We start from the raw sequence: 22,807 nt of genomic DNA on the forward strand, positions 1-22,807 counted from the left end.
AATATATGTAATATATATGTATTTAATACACTATATATCATGCATATGATATATAATATATACTTATTTATCAAATATTATATATTTATTTTATATTAAATGAATATGAAATATGTGAATATAAAATAATGTATTCATAAATTATATACTATATATTTATATTTTATTATATTTTGTATTTTATTTATATAGTATATATTATATGTATATTTATAATAATTATATATATTTTATCACTAAGAATTACGTTTTTGGAAGAAAGCTAGTTGTTGATTTTGGTACCCTTGCCTTTGAGGAGCTGATAATGTCATGGAAGAGACAGGCATGTATAAAGTATACTGGAAATATCCAGGTGAAATCAGTCCTGCAGTAGAGAGCATGGTCCCAAAGAGAGCAGTGTGTTCCCGAGTAGCAGAGCAGAGTAGGAGGTGAAATGAGCTTTGGTAAGCAGGTAGTTGGGTCAGCAGAGGGAGAGTGATTCAGGTTGAGGGGGCACAGTGAGGCAAGTTTCTGGAACATAAAAAAAAAATATTTAAGAATAGATTCACACAGAATGCAGTATCTGGGGAGGAACATCATAGAATAAGTCTAGGAGAGGAGGTGGGATTGGTCAAAGCATGACTCTTTTCCCTGTAATTTAAATAAATCCAAGGAGCCCCATGCTTTTTGCCAATTCAGAATGGGTTTGGGGTAACTATGATACCAAAAGGAAATTTAGTTTTATTTATTTACACATTCCACCTAACATCAACTGTTTAAACAAACTTGAAAAGTCAAGCTCATGCATTTAAGTCAATATGAAATGCATCTGAACTGAAAGCAACTAAATATTTAAAAAAAATAGTAATCTTCTAATTAATGCACCAGAAACCAGACAGATTTCTATTATATTTGGTCATCTGAAGCTTACAAATGTCAAAGTCAGTAAACAAACGGAGAAAACACCAGAACATGTATTTAACTTTCAGTATTTAAAAAGATTGAAACTCTACAGCACACCCTAGGTTACTGATTGTGAATCTAGAACCAAATTAAAAGAAATGACAGCAGGAAGTACACTGAGCATGAAGGCAGGTATTAGAATAACACTGAAATAGGTCTGCATATTCTTCAAGAACACAACATAGGACAGAGACATGGGGCTATTTAGAAGGAGGGCAAGACTTTCTAAGGTTAGCATCCTGGTGGTAGTATTGCACCAAGTTGCAATGTCAGAAGCAACTATCCATGCTTTAGAAAGTGGAGACAGTGAAACACATTTTTTAGGGATTTCACCCAGAATGGTTAAATGACAGAGTTTCTGTTTTTAAAGAGGTAGCCTTCTTGGTTGGCCACAGGCAGCTTATTTTTCTTACCTCATTCCCAGGCCAGTGTGGATAATTGAGGTATTTAAGACGTCCTGAGGGGTAGCTTAGATTTTTGTTACTCTTTCCCAACATAGTGTCTATGTGCTATTAATTGTATCGGACTGCCAGTGCAAAAGAGAAAGTAATCAAAACTTCAAAGGGAATATTCTTAATTCTCTTTTGGTGAATAAAAAGTAAATGACAGTTTCTGCAAGTAAACATGGCATTTGGGGAAAAAGATGAACAGGGAGAGAAATGTAATTATCCTAAACTGTCTCTTTTAAGGTACATTTTTTCCTGCACTCATGTGAGAATCGATCGGAGTGTTTTGCAGAATGGATCACTAATAAATCACATGGCTCGGGAAAGAACATTTACATTCATATTTCTATTGCATTTTCCTGAAAAAGCTTAAGTGGTTCTTTCTCTGGTGATTTTTAAATTTAGTCTTGGGCCTCTGCAGTTCAGGGTCCACCTATTTAGATTTACACATTCCGTGTAATAAGATTAAAAATTTTTTTGTGGCATATTAACTTTTAGATCCATATTGTCAAATTTAGGAATATTCCACTGGAAGCTAAACCAAGATCTCTGTAGGTTTTTTTGATGAGTGAGGATATGTACACACAGATTGAATAGCTTTTCTATTACACAAGTTTATATTATGTTCGGCCTGGTAATAGCAAATTTTTCCATTTCTCCTCTTATGTTGTCTCATTCATAACACCCATTCCACAGTGTAGAAAATTGACAGAAAAAAAGAGATATCTGTATCTTTTCCAAATCCACGCTGATTTAGCTTGAGCAGGAGTAGAAGTAATGACAACCATTTGTAGATGACTTAGGCTGTAGACAATAAAGTTTGTATTCCTGGAACAAAGAGTTGATTACTTAATCTTATTGAAAAGGCTACTATCCATTTCCTACCGGAAAGTGAGATGCCAAACCAAGGTCACAGGGGACAGAAAATATTGCTTCCCAAGAAACTGTGGTTGACAGGATTGTTACAGCCCAAAGGAATGCTGCAAACATCAGTTTTCTGGGAGAGCCGTGGCTCCATCCAGCAATCAGCAAAGCTTTGTCAATGTATCAGAACAGAGCCACTTCTTGGAAACTGGCAACTCATCTCTGTATACTCATGAGGTAACCCAGCTTGCTATTTTTTTTTTTTTTAGAGAGTTTGCATCAGTTCTGTTGAATTTCAGTTGTGTTATACGTTTGCTAATTGACATAATCCCTGCTTTGACCATTAGATGTGTTTCTGGAATATCTGACGATTCTTACAAGGAGAATAAATATTCAGTTAAGTAGCTTTGTGTAGTCATTGTAGTGTGAAGTTCCTCGCAAGAGTGACTTAGTGGATGTTGAGATAGACCATCTATTAGCATCAATTCCCAGGAGACTTGTGCTCTTAGAAATTGCCATTTTTGTTGCCACTAGGGGTCCATTTCATGGACAGAAATAGCAATGACACAGAAGAATTCAGGCAGTGTTTAGAACCATCTTACATAAAGAAGGAAGAAGAATAATTACGATAAAATTATCTAATATGCAGAATAATATCTAATGAATATACATATATACTATAAATAAAATTTAAAAATTGCACTTATCATAAAAAACACTTCTGACCCCTCTGGCTACATGATAGCACTTTACTTACTTTGTTTATACTAACACCAGCCTGATGGTATCTGGACTGACATTTCTTCCATTTTCTGAAATATGGAAACTGAGGACACAGATAAGTTGCCTCATGAAGTCACAGAGCTATTAAGGGGCAGAGGTAGGATTTGAAGCAAGGTAGACTGGTTCTTGCGGCTTCTGTCTTGTGTATTTGTATCTGTACATGGAGGGAAAATTAAAATACAACCTCTCAGGATACCTGGGTGGCTCAGTCAGTTGAATGTCCAACTCTTGATTTCAGCTCAGGTCACGATCCCAGGGTCATGGGATCAAGCACTGCATTGTTGTCCATGCTGAGTGTGGAGCCTGCTTAAGATTCTCTCTCCCTCTCTCTCTCCCCCTCTACCCGCCTCCTGCTAGTGCACGCTCTCTGAAATAAAACTTAAAAAAATCATATAACTTCTCATTGCGTTTGCCCTCAAATATCATTGTGAATAATTTCATTTTCTTAGTACAGCTGAATGTTCACTGTGTCACATTTCCTCAAGAGGTTGGTATATTAATTAAGAACCAAGCTATAGTCTTTATTTTTTTTTTTCTTAATTTGAATCCTTTATATAGGCAATGTGGGAAATAGCTACATTGTATCAGATGTTTGAGACATTGGGAAAACATGTGTGTCCCTGTAGTAAGGAATAAAAAGCTCCTTGTGAGAGACAAAAAAATCCAGGTCTGGTTGCTCTTTCAGTTGACCTTGAACCAGATTAAGTTTTCAGGGCACCATATCAAACCAGTGCATTTCCTGCTCTAACCCCCTCTTGGGGTTGTTTTAAGGCAGAGATCAACTACGAGCATTAATAAGAGCACAGCAGCAACCAAACCCAAAGGAGGCTATAGACAGGAAAACAATCACAATGGTAGCCATGCTCTTCAAATGGAAGGCCAGGTTTGTTTTTAAAAAGGATTTGAGCGCCACCCAAGTTGCTGGCCCACTCAGTGGGCAGGGCTTAAACTCCCCTTTCTGCCTTCATTCTGCTTTCCTGACGTTCAGTTCTGTTGCCTAACTGGAGTGAACTGAACTTCAATTTGATAATTGCATCCTCAAATCCCTTAATGAAGGTGCCTATCAAAGTATAAAGAATTACCCAGTAATTTTGTATTTGCAAACTCCATCCTGGCTGTTTATGCCTCTCTGTGGTTCAAAAGGGAGGTTCAGGGGCCCACCCCACACTTTTCCTAAGTCAGGGACATTCCAGGAGCCCAGAGGATGGCATCTTAGCACACTTTCCCACTCAAGGAGTTCTCCCTCTGCTCCCTCCCGGCCCTGACCACCATCTTCTCTGGTACCTTTTATAAGTCCGTCGGAGAGCTGCCTTTCTGTTTTGGAGCTGCTCACGCAGACATCTGCCTGAATCGGGGTGCTGCCCTGGAACTCTAGGGTGCAATCCCTTACCTCCCCGAAGGCCCCTGGGACCCCTGTGAGCCTGGGCTGGGTGCCTCTGCACTTCCTCCTTAGGAATCTGTTTTGTCCTTTGGACAATATCTGCCTTAGCTCATGGAAGACGCTCACCAGTGGCCTGTTGGGCTTCTTCCTTCATCTTCCCTCTGGTTCATATGTTTCCGGATGAATCCCTTAATTATGCACAAGAACCCATCAGTGGAAGTGCTGGGGATCTTCCAGGAGGCTAATAGCCAAGAAGACAAAAAACAAAACATTATAGAACAAAAACCTGATAGGATTTGTAAGTGTTAGTGGGGGTGTTTCTCCCAGGCACCTGTGGAGAGGGTGTGCTTAGCGGCGGGGCCTCATATAAGCGAAGAGAGAAGCTGCAAAGCTGGCACAAGCCAGGTGACAAACCCAAGGCTTTCTGGGCTGGTGTTTTCCTCCTAGATACTGTTTTTAAACACGTGGACTTGTTAAGAGCCAGTGCAGCTGACAACCCCTCCAGAAGTATTATTCTTAAAAGCTGCACTAAAATTATTCACCTCATGTAAAAACAAGTGTGATTTACATCTAATATGGGTAATTACTTTTACAGTTAATTAAAAGCGCTCTCATTAAGCCCCTGCTGTGATGCCAATGCATAGCTCTTATTTGCAAACAGACCCTTGGTTTGAGCTTACCTTGGTGACATATTGCTCCTACCTGAGAGGGGGCTGCCTTCCTCAGTATCAAATTTAAGTGTGCTGAGCCAGCAGCCCTGGGCTGCCAGGGTTCCTGCCAACTCTCTCTTGTCCCCTGATAACTAAGCTGCAAAAAAGCGTAGGATGAAGAGAACAAAATAATTCGTGGGGGTGAGGGTGCTCTCCTCAAAAAGGGAAGTCACAATTTTAAGATGAAAGCTTTGCTATCTTTATTCGCAGAAAGGCTGCATTTGGGAATTGTTTTGTGGTCTTTTGGGCTTTACCGGTTTTTCCTGCTAGCTCTCTCCCAAAGAAAATATCCCATAACCACCCCTGCCCCCCACCAAACACACACAAACACAGACACACACACACACATAAAATTCCTCCAGACATTTATAAAGTCAACAGCATTGCATTCTGACCTAGCCAACTAAAGTCGATTCTCCTCTCTTAGTTGAATGGATTTATGTCGAGAACTTAGTTTACATACATTATTTTTGCCATTTGTATGAATTCATGCAAAATAGCTCTGAAATAAAGTCTCAGTCTTCACATTTAGATTGAAACTTTTTAGACTGTCGTGTGCGTTGAAACAGGGATCTCGGTCACACTGAACCTTCTTAAACACGTAATAATAAAATGCCTCCTCAAATGATCACATCCCTGGTAAGTAATTCAAGCTTATTGATTAAAGCGTACAGTCATTAGAGATTTAAGTTTTGAGGGAGCAGATAGTGTTATTTCAAGACGTGTACAGACCCCACGAATGGGATGCTGTGGTACATTGCTAGGTGCTTTTGGTATTTTGCAAAGTTATTTGCTTCCATCTGCTGGCCATATGTGAGATTGCAGGGGCTGAGCAAATTTGTGAATGGAGGGAGACCTTGCATGCAATGGATAAAATATGTCACTGCAAACGTTTTATGCTAATTCTTTATGTATTCAAGTGACCTTATTTGAATCTTGGTCTTTTGAGCTGAGTGAACACAGACTGAAGAATCTGGCAGCAAGGCACACATGACTACAAATTCGTACTAACTATGGTTACAAGACAACACAGTCATTTTTTTTTTCAAAAATTTTGGGGCGCAATCATTATCTTTAAATGATTCAATTATATTTAGAATACAGATTTAAATATACAGATGCAAGGACAAAATTTGGCTTTGAGGAAGGCATAAAGTGCATAGAGGGTAGATAGATTTCAGTCCATCTTAGATCATTAATTAGCAAAGCCAGTGCCCTACACTCTTTGACAGTCACCTTTCTCATCTGCACAATGGAAGAACTGGACCAAATGGCCCTACAGCTTATATTTACTTTCAAAGTTCGACTCTCCGTTAATGTTGAAAAAAAATAGAACCCAGGTTGCAGTAAATGTTCTAAGTCCTAGAATCTAAACTCATATTGGTTAGTTTCTTTTATAAGTAATTGTTATTTTCAGAATAATAGGAAACTTAAGTGTCCAAGCTATAGAAAAATTGCTTTTGAAAAGTAAAGTAAATATAAATGAAAGGGAGCAGGTACTACCCCCAAATATGCCTCTTTGGCATAGGAATTATTTAGGGATGTTTACTTTAGGGAGGCTCCTGACTCAAAAGAATCTGTGAAAAGAGAGAGGGTGCCCTTTTGTGAGAAAAAAATTTACATTTATAAGCGAAATCTCCATTTGTAAGGGTGTCTCCCTCCCTGTACCAGGAAGGATGAGTCTAAGTCTCCAGAAACTCTGATCAAGAGGCAGTGGCTTAAATTGCATAACAACCTTATACTTGTTTCCTGTGCAAACTTCCCACCTGACTTTTTGTTTTTGTCATTAGCTGAAGATGTTAGCTAAGGTGATGGCTGGGGACCTTTTAAGAGTTACTCAGTTTTCCTAGGTATGTCCTGCGTATACAGAAGGTATAAACTTCTGTTTAAACTTCTGTTTGTTTTTCTGTAGTTAATCTTTTATTATGGGGGATATTAGCCAAGAACCCAGAAGGGTAGAGGCAAACTTATTTTTCCCTCCCCTGTAAAATGTTAATTCAGAATTTAAAATGAATTTTTGGATTCTTTTTGGAGTGTGGTGTTGGAAAATATTTTTTTCTTAATATTAAAACTGTCTTGTCATAGCGTTTGTCCCATTTGAAGAGAAAGAGCAAAACATCTGGATTTCTCCCCCAGTAGAAGGGTAGTTGATTATAAACCCTATTTGGGCTTGTCATGTGAATCCTGGTCCTCCAGCTCTAGAGAGATGTTTTAAGCTATAGGTATTTCCTTTGAAATATTCTCTGGTACTTGGTGATTATCTGAGCCCAGGAGAACAATGCCACATTGGAGATAAGACCATACTTGACTCTTAGTCCAATATAAGCAGCCTAGTCTTTTCTCTATATTGCCCTTCCAGGGTTGATACCTGAAATCATTAACATAGATTTCAGGTGCTATCTTCTGAAAACACAAGGGCCTGTGGTCATAACAGCATGCAGTTGCCCTGGAATCGCCTGTGTAAACGGTTTTTTTTTCTTCCCTAGGGGTTGGCTTTCATGGGGTGGTCCCTGGATCATGCCTTTCTTTTCTCAGTGGTGAGTAGGCAAGTATCAAGAGAGATTTACACCGGAAGCTCCTTGAGGCTCTTGGTCAGTTTCCTATGGCTTCTGTAAAAAATTGTCACAAATTTGTGGCTTACTACAGCAGAACTGTGTTTTCTCACAGCTCTGGCGGGCACAAGTCTGAAATCAATGATGGGGTTTTGGCATGGTGGTGGAGGTCTGGAGCCAATGGCCAAGAAAGAACTATTCCTTTTTTTTTTTCCACTTATAAGATAATTCCTTTTTTTAATGTTTATTTATTTATTTTGAGAGAGAGAGAGTGAGCACTGGAGAGGGACAGAGAGAGAGGGACACAGAGAATCTGAAGCAGGTTCTGTGCAAATCCCCAGTATAGGGCTCAAACTCATGAATCGTGAAATCATGTCCTGAGCCAAAGTCAGACGCTTAACCAACTGAGCCACCCAGGCCCCCAGGAAAGGATTCTTGAGAGGTCTAGGATACAAAAAGATTTTATTAAAGCATAGGGACAAGACCCTTGGGCAGAAAGAGCTGTCTGTCCCAGGATTGTGAGGAGAGACTGATTATATACTTGGGAGTTGGGGGAGGTAAAGTCAAGGGCAAGTTCCTAAAGGGATTTTCATATGCTAAAGAAGACTCACAGGATATTAATGGACTAGCTATTGTCAAGCTAAGGTTGTTTTTCCCTCTAGCAAAGCATTAACTTGAAGACAGTAGGGGGTTCCTGGAAAAATGTTCTACTTTGCCTGCCTCAAGTATTTGTCAATGGGCTGCAGGTTATAAAATTTAATTTCATTTTTCACTTCCTTCTGCCTTTGTTTCCCATGTCATTCCCCCCTGAATAATTTTGACTCTTAAATCTTTAAGGATGCTAAGGGTGGATGGTTTCATCTTATTTATTTTTATTTTTATTTTTTTAATGTTTATTTCTGAGAGAGAGAGAGAGACACACACACACACACAGCATGAGTGAGGAGGGGCAGAGAGAGAGGGAGACACAGAATACCAAGCAGGCTCCAGGCGCTGAGCTGTCAGCACAGAGCCCGATGCAGGGCTTGAACCCACAAACCACGAGATCATGACCTGAGCTGAAGTTGGATGCCCAACCGACTGAGCCACCCAGGTGCCCCTGGCTGGTTTCATCTTCTGTCAGCAGGGTTACCTCCTACCAGATTTCTCTGCGAGTGAATGCTTCCCTTGCCTCTTCCAGTTCCCAGTTGTTATGGGCACTCCTTGGCTAGTGGCTCTGTCACTCCAGTCTCTGCCTGTCTTCATATGGATATCTCTTCTCTATCTCTTAAAAGGACACTTGTCATTGGATTTAGGGTCCATGCAGATAACCTTGATGATCTCATTTCAAGATGCTTAATTACATCTGCAAAGACCATATTTCCAAAGAAGGTCACATTCACGGATTCCAGGGTTTGGGACATGGACATACCTTTTGAGACTTAGTATTCCACCCACTCTAGACTCCTTGCTTCTAAATCCTCGGAGGCCTCCAGAATCTCACTGGCAGACATTTATCCCCACCTGTTCACAGGGACCTTTAACTTCTGGGCATTTCGGAGCTGTGAATGGTGCTAATGTATGATACAGGATGATGGTTCTCTGAATTGTGGGCATAAATATCCCTGACCTACAAAAATCATCAGAAACAACTACCATACAAAATGCAGAAGAAATTAAGTTTCTCTGGGGAGAGAGAACAGCTTTTGAAAAGAACAGATACACAAGTGCTTTGATGTCTAAAAGCCAGAAGAACTCAGAAGACTTGGAAGAGCATACTTTAAAAATAAAACTTTTTTTAAGTTCTCAATACTCTGCTCAGAACCAGGTCTCACAAAGGCACTTGGAGGGTGCCATCAATGATAGCTAACATTTATCCATGACTTGACATATGCTAAGATTTTGCATGTATTAGATATGCCTCCCAACAAATGAAGTGGCTGTCATTTTCCTTATTTTACATACAGGGAATTCAGTTATATGAACCCAAACAGTGTGACTCCTTAGCATGTAGAAAATCCTATCTGTTGCCAGTGATTAAGTCACTGTTTGGAGTTTTCCAACTACAGAAAGGAGAATGGCTGGCTTCTGTGGGGAAGTTGATTGCTTAGTGATGAGTACATGGCCCCAAATTCATCCTTAACACTTAAGTACTTGAGCTGTTTTCCTAGTGAAGTCATCAAATGGGGCTGAAGTACTTACTCGACTACTCTGGTTCGGAAAAGGTCAGGTCGGAGCCCATCCGGAGACACCAGCTCTACGAGGAGCGATCGGAACAATAATTTGTTCCCGCCAAAGTGACATTTTTCCAATTTGAGCCCAACATTGTTCAGAAGCAAGCGCAGTCCCCTGTGGTGCCTCCCGTGTAGATCTGCAGTGCATGACAAACCAACAATATCATCTAAATAAAAAATCCAGCATGGGTTTAGTAAATTAATCCTGACAAGAATAAATCGAATAATCTTAGGGAGATGGCAAGAGCTCTGATTCTGCCAGATGGCTTTTTTCAGTCACTTGCATGGGTCCGTGGTGGCAGATTAAAAACAAAAACTTGCCTTTGGCTTCTTGATTTCGTGAGTTAGTTGATTAACACCTGCCACTTCTTTGTGGGCAAATCAAAACTGGATATGGACTCTTCCCTGCCCACTCCACATATTTTCACTGGAGGAAAGAAAGAAATGCATACTTCCCCCGGTCAGAATAGCATAAAACAGATGAGGAACTGCTTTATCTTGCCTTGTTTCTAGATGGCATCTCCTGGGTTTAAAAATAATTCATGATTTTCATCACTCCCATACTGAGTTAATCACTATGTGTCTTAGTGGAGGAACTCCAAGAGAGTTGTTAGTAAGAATAAAGGTTCAAGGTCAGTCAAAGACCTCAGCGATTAAATAGGGGTGTGGTGAGAAAACCATGACCCCATGACCCCAAGACTGGGGCTTTGCAGATAATCTGGGAATCTCGTTGCCTTAGTCAGTTTAGGCTGCCATAACAAAATAGTACAGATTGAGAGACTTAAAACAAGAGAAATGTATTTGCTTACAGTTCTGGAAGCTGGAAGTCCAAAATCAGGAAGGCAGCAAGGTCAGGTTCTGGGGAGTACTAGTCCTGGGTCAGAGATGGCCCCTTCTCTCTGTGTTCTCACATGGCCTTTCCTTTGTGCATGGATACAGAGAGAGAGGGAACAAGCTCTTTGGTATTTCTTCTTAAAAAGACATTAATCCCATCAGATAAAGTTCCCCCTTTTATGACCTCATTTAGCTTTAATTACTTCCTTAGAGGCCCCATTTCCAAATATAGTCACCCTGGGGGTTTGGGGCTTCAACATATGCATTTTGGGGAACACAGTCATTCAGTCTACACATTTTTTTAAGTAAAAAAAAAATTGTTTATTTATTTTTGAGAGACAGAGAGAGAGACAGAGTATGAGTGGGGGAGGGGCCGAGAGAGGGAGACAGAATCTGAAGCAGGTTCCAGGCTCTGAGCTGTCAGCACAGAGCCTGATGCAGGGCTCAAACTCAAGAAAAATCATGACCTGAGCCAAAGTCAGCTGCTTAACTTAACCACCCAGGCGCCCCAGTCTACACATTTGTTAAAATGCAGATTCTAATTCAGTCTATCTGGGGTGAAGCCTGAGGTGCTCCATTTTAACAAGCTCCCAGGTGATACTGTAGTTTCTGGGGCACAGACCCCACTTTGAATAGCTAGTTTCTAATATTACCCCTATGTTACAGATAAGACAACTGGCATTTTGGAAGGTAGAGACACTTGCCTAAGCTACACAGCTCTCATGTTATGGCACCACACCTGGGATGCAGGAGTCTGGCTTCAGCATGAACTGCTAGCCATGACACTGTTCAGCCTTAGCCCCTAGCAGAATGCCTGGAGGGATTGCTAAAGCAGGGATCACTTCATTAGGTCTGGGTGGGGACCAAGAATATGCATTTCTTGAAGGTTCTCAGGTGATGCTGATGCTGCTGTTATGGGGACCATGCTTTGAGAATCACAACGGTGCCTCTTCTCTAGATGATTTTGCTTTAGATGTCCCTCCTCTGCATAGAAAGGAAAATAATGCCTGGGTGGCTCAGTCGGTTAAGCATCCAACTCTTCATTTTGGCTCAAGTCATGATCTCATGGTTTGTGGGTTGGAGCCCCACGTCAGGCTCTGCGCTGATGGCTTGGAGCCTGCTTAGGATTCACTCCCCCCACCCCTCTGCTTCTCTCCCACTCATGCTTGTGTACTCTCTCTTTCTCTCTCTCTCTCTCAAAAATAAAATAAACTTTAAAAAAAAAGGAAGGAACATAATGAGACATAGGGCCTGAATTATCCATACTGACCAACCACCTTGACTAAAACAAAATAAAATTACCTGAAAGGAGTGGAAAGTGCCTAGTGTAGGAGCCATTTCCAGGTGTACACTTATGCTCCGTCATTGTGTGACCTAGGATGAGTTACCTAATCACTCACATCAATATTTTTATGGTAAAACTAAAAACACCAACCTTGCTTGGTTGTGGGCAGCTTAGAGACAAGTATGAAAAACACCTGCCCAGTTCTGGGCACCAAGGAGTCATTCAATCATTGTTCACTGTTTCAGTCCCATTTTACAGATATTGAAACAGTCTGTTACATAAAAATAACCAGCAAACAAACAATAAAAAAAAACCCAAAAACAACCCCCACAAATGACAAAAAACAAGAACTTCACCTTATGATATTGTCTCCTTAGGTTCCATTCTTGATTCATACAGATCTAGAATTTCTTGTGCTTAATAAATCACCATGGTAATGGCCTTCCACTTAATCAACTTTCTCCCAAGGATGCATCAGCAGAATAGACCAAAGTACTTATCAATGAGAGAATAAATATTTCTATAGATTTAACTTACCCCCAAGCCATTATTGTTTGAAGACCTCTACACCATTCTGCTACCCATAGCCCCCCATCTCCATTCTAGAATGGTCAGGCCAAAAACCTTGGAATGGTTCGTGGCCTATGTCTTTCTCTCATATTCCACCTCCAATCCTTTAAGACACCTGTGGACTCCATCCAGCTTCCACCTCTGGGTATATATGTGAAAGAATTGAAAACAAGGACTTGAACACCCATGTTCATTTTTCATCGTGGCCAAAAGGTGGAAACAACCATCCATGGATGAATGGGTCAACAAAATGTAATGTGTACATAGAATAGAATATTCTTCATCCTTAAAGAGGAATGAAATTCTGATATCTGCTACTACATGGCTGAGTCTTAGATGAAGACATGCCAGATGAAATAAGCCAGACACAAAAGCACAGACACTGTATGATCCCTCTCATATGAGTGTTATACACTGAATTGTACCCTATCCCCAAATTCATATGTTGAGGCTCCAACCCCCAATGTGACTGTTTTTAGATATAGGGCCTTTAGGAAGATAATGGAGATTTAAAAGGTCATAGGGTCCTAGCTTGATGGCACTCATGTCCTTATAAGAAGAGGAAGGAATGCCAGAGATCTCTCTCCTTGCATATAGAGAAGAGACCACATGAGGGCACAGTCAGGAGGTGGCCATCTACAAGCCAGAGAGTTCTTACCAGAAACAAACCCTGACAGCATCTCGATTCTGGACTTGTGACCTCTGGAATTGTGAAAAAAAAAAGATTACTTTTATTAAAGTCGCCCAATCTGTGGTCTTTCGTTGTGGCCGACCTAGCAGACTGACCCTATGAGGTACCTAGAGTAGTCAAACCCACAGAGAAAGAAAGTAGCACTGAGGCCGCCAAGGACTGGGGGCGGGAGGAGTGGGGACTTAGTGTTTAATGGGAGCAGCGTTTCAATTGGAGGATGAAGAAGTTCTACAGATGGAGGGTGGGGATGTTTGCACGACAACATGAAAGCGCTTCATGCCACTAAACCACTAAACACTTTGAATGGTCAAAATAGTAAGTGTTACGTGTATTTTGCCACAAGATACAACACGATAAAACTTGAGTGGTTCCTCACTACTTTCAGAATAAAGCCCAGTGTCCTCCTCAGATCTCATCTCCCACTATTTTCCTAATAAATTTCTCTCCTGTCCCGAGTCCTCCTTCCTCCTTCCTGTAGCTTAACTGTGTCCTCTACTTGGCACTTGCTCTCCCTTGCCTGATACGCTCTTTCCCCAGGAGCAGGCTCATCCCCTAACTTCCGTCAAGCCTTTGCTCAGTTGCCACTTCTCTTAAAAATATTTTTTTAATGTTTGTTTTGTTTATTTATTTATTTATTCATTTATTTGAGAGAGAGAGAGAGAGAGAGAGAGAGAGAGAGAGAGAGAGTGTGTGTGTGTGTGTGTGTGTGTGAACTGAGGAGGGGAGGAGAGAGAGGGAGACAGAATCCCAAGCTGGCTCTGAGATGTCAGTGCAGAGCCCCATGTGGGGCTCAATGTCATGAACTGTGAGATCCTGACTGGAGCCCAATTCAGTTGCTCAACCTCCTGAGCCACCAGGATGCCCCTGCCACTTCTCTTTAAATTTAAAATTTTATTCCCCCATCCTTACATTTCCATTCCTTTTTCCATGCTTTATTTTTCTTCATAGTACGTATCCTCTTATAAAATACCATTTATTGATGTTTCTTTTTTATTGTCTTTCTCTTGTAGCAGAATGTAAGCCTCTCCAGGGCAGGACTTTCCATGTGTTTTGTATGTTATTGAGTCTTCTTTTCCTAGAGCAAGGGTGCTGAATGTTTATCTTCTGAATGCATTAGTGAATGAATATTACAATTACATATGTGGGGTGGGGGAGACATTTTATCTAACTGGTAAATTCCTTGAGAGTAGAAGCCATGTTTTTTTTTTTCATCTTTACATTCCAGAGCAACATGAAAACGTGCATAAAAAAGTAGATGTACAATACAGATGGATGGAAGGAAGGAACCATGGATGCATGGATAAATGGATGGATGGATGATGAATGGATGACAGGGTGGATAACTGGACAGACAGAAAGATAAAAAAAATAGATAGTGATGGTTTTGTGTTGAAGGAAGGTAGGTTTGAGTATCCTAAATCTGGAATGAGAGAGTTGAGGGCAGTTCCTGCTGATGTGAATAAAGGTATTGGAGGGGGGGGCATATTATTTTATGAGCCATCAGCTTCTCTTTGTTGTGGCCTCTGATCCATAGCTTTTGCCTTCACCCCACATCTGCATGTAATAAAGCTTAGTTATGACATCCATATGTCTCTAATGCAAACACCAGGGCATATACTTCTTAAAAGGGCTATAAAGAGCAATGGCTCGAGAAACAACCATTAGGAGCGTGGGTTTTTTATTATTTTAAAGGGCATTTCAACGGCACTGCTGAATGTTCCTTGACCATAAGTCTGATTCCTGTTCTTTCTCTTTCTTTTCTCACCCTCTCAGGATATCAAAGCAGACTGCAATACCTGTGTGGAAATAGAGGACAGAAAGGTAAGTCAGTATTTTTCATCTTTTTGGTTCCCAAAAAAAACAAGAACTCTATGATATAAACCCAAGTGTTTAAAGGCTGGACAGTGGTTTGCAAAGGTGATTCATGTACTGATATTAGACACTTAAAGACAGTCATACTTTAAAAGATTCGTCTTTTTTTTTCTTTGCAATCTCTGTTATCTCTAATGGCTTCAATGAAGAGTACATTACATAATTAAGTATTAAAAAACCTGGTGCCGGTTTTTATTTTAGTCATATGCTTCTCATAGCTCATTTATCCTTAACTCATTTCACATTGCTGTTGAACATCATTGATGATTATAATATTACATATGAGATAAAATATAAAATATTGGACTTTCCAAGCTGTGTCCCTACATTTGGTTTTTATACACATTGAAAGAGAGGCTGCCTCAGTTTCTTTCCATCATGACACATTTACATGAGCGGCTACTTTCTATCACATAAATCTATTTATGTGAGATGTTTTTGGGGGGCAGGGAGGGGAGGTCATTTCCTACATTTTCAGAGTCACCCCAACCCCCATTCATCTTCCTGTTATACTTGGTGTGGATCCCCTCAGGAAAAACAGCTGTTAGACAATTGTTCTCCACAGTCTGTCCTTATTGACAAGAGTTCACAGATGTTTCCCTGGTAAAGCGCATCCAAGCAGATCAAATTTTGCCTTTAATGCCTTGGATCCAAAGAGGTCAAATAAGTGAATTGAGGGTACATATCTCCCAGCTACTTTTGACATCGTTCCACAATTTTGAAAGATGTTTCTCTGTGCAACTGTACCATTATTGTCGAATGCAGGTATTATGTCAAGCAGAGGTTTTCAGCCCTGATTTGGTGATAGCTCAGTCATCTGCTGATTAATAAGGTGGTTGAGCACTCCTCAAAACAAAATTTGCTTTTAAATAAAAGGCAATTACGGTGCATTATTTTAAGGAGCGTTAATCTCTACGTGTTGAAAGGAATAATGATACGGTAGCTGAGATTCTCTCTGCCTGATCTTCAGCTCCTTTCCAGGTTTGGGTCGCTCTCGTTTGCAGACAAAGGCATTTCTACTCATATTTGCATCCCCTGTGTTGTTTGCGTGTCGGCATTCTTGCGGGTGTGTATTTTGTGAGTTGGACAAATGGAACGTAGGCTGAACATGTGTCTACAGTCTTTTCTCATCTGTTCCTACTGGTCGTACCGCCAGTGATCTGCCCCAGCCACTCTGCCCACATCACAGTGAAAGCATGTCTCCTGCCCTGCTTCCTACGTTCAGGTTGTTTCTACTTCCCTTGGACTTTTGTAGAATTCATAAGCATGTTTCTGTTGAGTATTATTTGTTTTGGTACCTTCTTTGCCGGTAGGGTTTGAAAGATACCAGGAGACCTGATGCTGTTAAAACAATATCAGCTCCATCACCAGCAAGATAAATGAGCAGCCAGGATAATCTCTGGGCAGTGAAAGCTGGCCACATAGCTCCATTCTACCTAGCCAAACTACCACTGGTTCATACATCATGGTGATAAGGATCTCCCAAGTCTGTGGATCCGACTGGTGGGGAAAAGCCGTATGTGATCATTCTGTACATGGCTTCAACTGTTTTCAGAAAACAGTAACACATGTGCACACACACACAAACACACACACACACACACACACACACGCATTTCTATGCTTTGTCATAGCCTGTGGGGTTGAGTCAGGCACTTTAGATAAAGCCTCATCTCTAAACAGGTTCACCTGTTGTTTTCCAAACATGAGTGCTCATGAAGGATGATACATGAATTAACCACGCCCCTTTTGCCGCAGTTAATTGGTGATGACTCCTGGCAAAGCAACAGTTGTAATGACTCCTTCCAGTTTGATCGTCTTATTTTCTGAGGATTTTTTATTCGCTCTGTTTGAAAGGAAAACTTTTCTTCCTCTCCAATTCTTTTCCAGTTTATTTTTGGGCTGATTCTTACATTTGAGCAGTAGCTTCTCTGGGTCGCCTCATGTGGTTGGGAGTGGGGGTGAGGTATTGGGGGAGGCTCTTTACATCAGGGTCTTGCCTCCTAATGGAAATGTCAACCCTAGCCATCCCAGAGGGGCAGTGTCCCGCCCTCCACTGAAGAGTGCCAGTCCCACCCCCGCGTACCGTGATGTGGTGCGAGGGCATGCAGGGAGACAGCGGCCGTGGCATCTGGAGTGATCTTCATCCAGTCTCTCGAATGCACTCTGGAACGTCTGTCACCCTGACGTATAATTATGAAATTTCACCATTGAAGCGATGACACTCAGTCCTGCGTGTGTGTGCGCGCCCCTCTCCGTTTAATCCGAATGCTTCTGGCAAAATCAGTAATTTGATAAAGTGGAATTGAAGTGACAAGAGATGACAGAGGTGCCATAATAAGTCAGCCTGCCTCTGAAGACACAGCCCCTTGGCCCGGGTGGGTTTTTACGAATCGCTGAGTGCTCTGAAGGGAAACCAGCAGTGATATCTTTAAAGCTCCATTTCCTTTAGTTAAGAAAGCTTAACCTGATGTCAGTAGGACTCGGTGCATGTTTAAGAACACTTTTTTTTTTCCTTTTTTCGTTTTCTTTTCACTTTTCCTTCCTGTCTGCCTCTCTTCAGTGTATACTCTACCTGTGGATGTATCTGTGTGCTTACACCTGCACATTGGTGTATGGTTGAGTCCCTTCTGGATAGAAGAATTTCTGAGAACAAGATCTCACCTTTGCTGTAGAGTCTAATAGGGTCTCTCCCTCCTGCCCCCTCCAGTTGCACACCCCATCCTATTTGGTAGGGACGTTCACCTTGAGCTGAATCATTTTTGAACTGATTGAATCCCAGACCAGGTATAATGATGGGAGATAAATGCTGAATTGCAAGAGATAGAGCCCTCATCCTAATGAAGAGAAGTAACTTTGCTCTTCGGGTCTGCACGCAGGCTGGTTCCACCTGACAGCATTGACCCAATGAGAGAATCGTTTTTCTCTCCTGTGTGTCTATTTTTCTCTATCCCAGATGCATATGTTCCATCGGCAGACATTGGCAAGGAGAACCCTGCCTGGTTGTGTGTGGAGAGATTCACAGTGTGTACTCGGGTGTGCCTCCTGTTTTACATTTCCCTTTTTCTTGCAAGCCCACCAATTAGCAGAGCCCCTGTGAATAGACCTGCATGTAGATGGCTTTCTGGCCATTTCTTAGCATCACCCAGAAGGCTGTCACAGGGAGCTCTCAAGGGCTGGCAGCATTTTTCACCCTTAAGTGGGAAGCAGAGCTCAGATTGTTTCCTCCCACAGGTGAATGCCACAGAGCTAATGCAGATTTAGCAAAGGTGACACAAGGTAACCCATCACTCGGAGCCGCCGTCTGGCCTTGCAAAACCGCGTGCGTTTGACATTTACAGTACCCGTGTTGCTGGTTGGGAGCTGAGGCATTTAAATTCATTTTTATTTGTGGTGTGAAATCCATCTGAATTTCAGTACTATTATGAAGACCGTGATTCAGGTGACGGCAGAAGAGGTGGATGGATCAGCTGGGGGTAGAATCTGTCAGGAGGAGATGAGAGCCCATTTGTCAAAGGCTATAAACACAGACAGGCCTTCCTCTCCTCACTTATCGCCTGGGCTGGTGCAGCTAAACAGTTTCAGATCTGCTATGAAACTGCATGGAAGGAAGTTTGAGCTGTTTTCAAAGTTAGAGCGACTTTCAGATTGGATCCAGTTGGAGCTGTGATAGGGATTCATAGTAGATGCCGTCTACCTGGCTTAACCCTGAGCGTTCGGACTTTTCCCTTTTACGATACTTACCCTGGATCAAGACTCCTAAGTGCCTCCAATTCTTCCTGTACCTTGTGTAGCAGGGACCGACATTACCCTCATTACACACGTCAAAAAATGGAAGAGCTTAAGTGACTTGCCCAAGGTCAAGTGACTGCAGAGGCCAGGATTTGAACTCAAAGATTCTTACTGCCGAGGCTATGCTCTTAGCTCTAACTAACGCTAGACTAATGCTAGACTCTCTTACACACACAAACATGAGAATTAAATTTGTCAGAGACTTGTGCTTTCCAACAGATGAATTTGTGCCCAGAATGGTATCTTCATCCATTGCCAACAAACATAATCTGACTTTCAATTTGGGGCAACCTTTCATCCCTCACGTTTTTAGCCCCTTTTGTCAAAGGCTAGTAGAGACTTGCCGTAGAGACTTAACATAGCCTTGTCAGCCCCGACCCTCTCCTGAGTCATTGGCACCTGGCGGTGGGGATGCCAGGACTAATTGTGGTCTTGAGGACAAGAGAAAACAGCACCAGAAGTGTACTTTTGGCTTCTCTTTCCAATAGATGTGGTTCAGTTTTAGCTTTTGTATTTCCACCAGGGTATATGCAAGGATTAGAAATCCTGTGCTCACAACACGGGAGTAAACATAGTGTGGTAGTGAAAACCATAGGTTTTGGGGCCTGAAAGTCCTGGGTTTTAATCCCAGTACTACTTAGCGGCACTGTGACCTTGAGAAGCCATCTTACCTCGTCTCAGTCTCCGTTTGTCTGTCTGTGAATTAAAGATGATAAAATTCACTTGAAAATTTGGTTTGAGGAGTTGCTAATACCATAAGGCAGTGTACAGAATGCCTGGCACAAAAGAAGAGTACAGTCAACTGTATCTACTCTTACTTTCGTTTTGCTAATGTCTGCACCTACAGGCGTCACATGTCATTTATAATTAAATCTCTTTAAAAAAAGACAAGTCCCCAGAGAGTGTTATGGAGGCTCACAGAAAGGGACAACCAACGGGACCTAGTAGACTTGGGGAATATTTTACCCAAGAAAAGATGCTTGGCCTCAGTCAAGAAATAAACCCCGCCGTCTGCTGGGTCCAGGCAGGAGTCCTGTTGTAGGGTAAAATGAAGTGCTGGGGACAGCAGTGAACTCCAGAGCAGTGGCCCCATATACAGGAGCTGTGATACCGCTACCTGTTGCCTTGTGGAACATATGTTTAGTTTTCCATTTTTCTCAGCCAGTCTGGAAATATGGATTTTAATGGAAGGCTACTGATTTTTAAAACACCATGCAAGCCAAGTAAAACACATATGCAGAAAAGATTTAAGAGATGCAGAAGGCTTGAGACCTATAAGCTACATCTCAGTGGATTCGGAGGAGCACTTGTGTGCATAATTCTGGAGATGGGGTCTGTTGAAGGCCCTCCTGGCAGAGGGAACCCATCAGGCAAAGACAGAGGCGTCAAAGAATGTGGCATGTTTCAGGCAGGTCCAGGCCTAGTGTGCATGTCTGAGAGTGGTGGGAGGGGAGACTGAGGCAGTGAGGGGTAGAAGATTATGGAGGGAATTATTTGCCTTGCTGGTGGATCAGAGCTTTGCATCAGTCGCTCCTCCCAATGGAAGGGGAGAGTAAGGGAGGGCAGGAAGCCAGAGGTGTATGGAACCAAAGAGGTACTGGAAACTTTGTGTGACTAACTTGCCAAAGAGGAAGTCCTAAGGAAACAGGGAGTGGGGCCAGAGCACACAGATGCAGCCAGTGTCTGGCCGTGGTTAAGTGCAGGGATGCAATGACGATGAAGGCTTTGCCTAGAGCAAGGTGAGGCCAGCCAGCGCTCAGACATACTGGTGCTGGGTTTCCAGCCAGATGTCCTCTTTCTGAAGATGTGCGGTGGAAAAGGACCGCATTTTCTGGGGCCAGTATTGCTAAATACAGGAGTCAGACTTCAGATGATAAATGAAATACCTCCAAGTGGCTCATGGACATGGCATCATCTCAGTGAAGGAGTGTTGAAGTTACTCTTTTGGTTATTTTTCAGACCTTGGGATTGCACCAAGGAGGTGTAAGTTGGTCGGTGTTTTGTTTCATTCATAACAAACCCCAGGGTAGCATTATTTTACTTTTGAGGTAGGCTTGCATTCTGTGTATGACAAAGGATACTGTCCTTTCCATTTACTTGAGTATACAATTTTCTTTTAAAAAAATCTATTTAAGGGGCACCTGGGTGGCTCAGTTGGTTGAGCATCTGCCTCTTGATTTTGGCTCAGGTCATGATCCCACCAGGGTCGTGGGATTGAGCCCCACATCAGGCTCCAAGCTGGGTGTGGAGCCTGCTTCAGATTCTCTCTCTCTCTCTCTCTCTCTCTCTCTCTCTCTCTCTCTCTCTCTCTCTCCTTCTGCCCCTCTCCCCCGCTCATGCTCTAAATAAATAAATAGTTAATAAATAAATAATTCTGCCTAAGACTGTCTTTTATAATTATAACATATTCATTAAGAACAAAACAATTGAGTGGATTTAATGAAAATCAGATGGATGTTGAAAAATTGTATATAAGGATTGCAAAAAACTGGATTTTAAGGAACTGTTTTCAGACGGTGTGTTTGCAATCAGAGAGAGATTTGGGTTTGCATTTGGGAATTTTCAAACTTTGTAAGGAAGACTGGCTGCGGGCAAGGATGGAATCAGGAGTCCAGGCTGGAATGCAGATGAGAGGGCATGAGTCTGAGCTAGAACCACACAGTAGATGAGAGGAAGGTCTGGATTTGGGGAGAGTTCATCAGACCTATCCATGTGGTTTGGCAACTTTGACCCCAGGTCATGGGCAGCTCCATCCAGGGACATGCCAGAGGCTGGCCACCTTACATATTTGCATCCATCTGGCCGCCATGAGAAGTGAAGGAGTTGATTGACATGGACAAGAAATGAATCTCCTGGATTTCAGAGGCTTAGATGGCAGTGAGGTTGAAAATGAGCACAAAGCAGTCATCAGAGTTGGTTTTCTATTCGTACTGTTCTCTTGCTGTGGGGCTAGGGGTGGAGTAGTCCTCTGGGCTCTGACAGGCAGAACAAAGGCAGAGGGGAAGGTGTCCTCCTTACTCTGAGGGCCTCTCCCTGGAATGGGAAGTATTCATGGACGAGTTCCTCATTAAAGACTGAAATGAGATACTCAAGGAGGACAAGGGCAAAGATTGCAGTGAGTGCCATTTGGTGAAACTCAGGATTTGTCTGGGGATTGGATTTCTTTTCTGCTCCAAATGTTGTTTAAGGCTCATGATGTCTATGCATTACATGGGGAGATGCTCCAAGATTCCCCAAAGCGGTGGAAATGGAAATTAAAGCATCCCTGAGCAATGATATTTGAGTTGCAATTGAAGGCAGGGAGAGGGGGAGAGACTCCTGGGTGGCGTTCAAAGATGGAAGTCTGGTTGAAGAAACATGGCTTGACTCAGGGACTGAACAGAGGTGTGTGGCTTGAGATGAGGCAGGAAGTGAGCAAGGGCCAAGCCACCTATGGCCTTGCAAATCTGAGAGTGAGTGCTTTGTCCTGCGTCACAGAATGAAATCCATCTTACATGGAATGTGATTTGATGGTGTGAAATAATCAGATACATGAAGACTCCCCCATTGCCTACAGTGTCTACTTGTCCACAGCTTATGCTTGACCCCTAAAACCTCCGGCAGGTCACCTCTGGCCCCACTATCTCTGGCCAAAGAGTAGGGTGGGGTCATCTAACACCAGCAAAGCTATTGTCTGCTTTGCTTACCCTTTCTCTGGGCATTACATTCTTCTTCTCATGCAAATTCCTCAAGACCCTGAATCTTCTTCACACTATTAGCCATCATTCCTATCAAGCAAGGCTCTCCTTCCAGATGAGTCCACAGCCACTACCCAGCCTGTGGTTTGGCTGTGTTTGGGGCAGCATTGTAGTCTTGCTGCCACCATATCCTAC

At 42.2% G+C, this 22,807-nt stretch overlaps 1 protein-coding gene and 1 long non-coding RNA gene across 31 annotated transcripts in view; one reads left to right on the forward strand and one right to left on the reverse strand.

The window, feature by feature from the left end:
• The window catches only part of RBFOX1 (RNA binding fox-1 homolog 1), a 2,045,752-nt gene that overhangs the window by 1,112,571 nt on the left and 910,374 nt on the right, over positions 1-22,807 (forward strand). For all 30 annotated transcript variants that reach the window (XR_008294525.1, XR_008294524.1, XM_053213105.1 and 27 more), the window contains one exon: positions 15,045-15,092. Coding sequence is in view for 28 of the 30 variants with exons in the window: in XM_053213105.1 (XP_053069080.1) it covers positions 15,045-15,092 (48 nt within the window). In the remaining 2 variants the exon portion in view is untranslated. The remainder of the gene's footprint in view (positions 1-15,044; positions 15,093-22,807) is intronic.
• On the reverse strand, positions 216-12,692 carry LOC106978759 (uncharacterized). Its single transcript, XR_003415226.2, has 6 exons — positions 12,548-12,692; positions 10,701-10,812; positions 9,860-10,028; positions 4,543-4,657; positions 3,010-3,189; positions 216-510 (listed from the first exon to the last, which is right to left on the reverse strand). It is a non-coding gene; the product is annotated as an uncharacterized LOC106978759 (long non-coding RNA).

The sequence above is a fragment of the Acinonyx jubatus genome, chromosome E3 (assembly GCF_027475565.1).
Source record: "Acinonyx jubatus isolate Ajub_Pintada_27869175 chromosome E3, VMU_Ajub_asm_v1.0, whole genome shotgun sequence".
NCBI lineage: Eukaryota > Metazoa > Chordata > Mammalia > Carnivora > Felidae > Acinonyx > Acinonyx jubatus.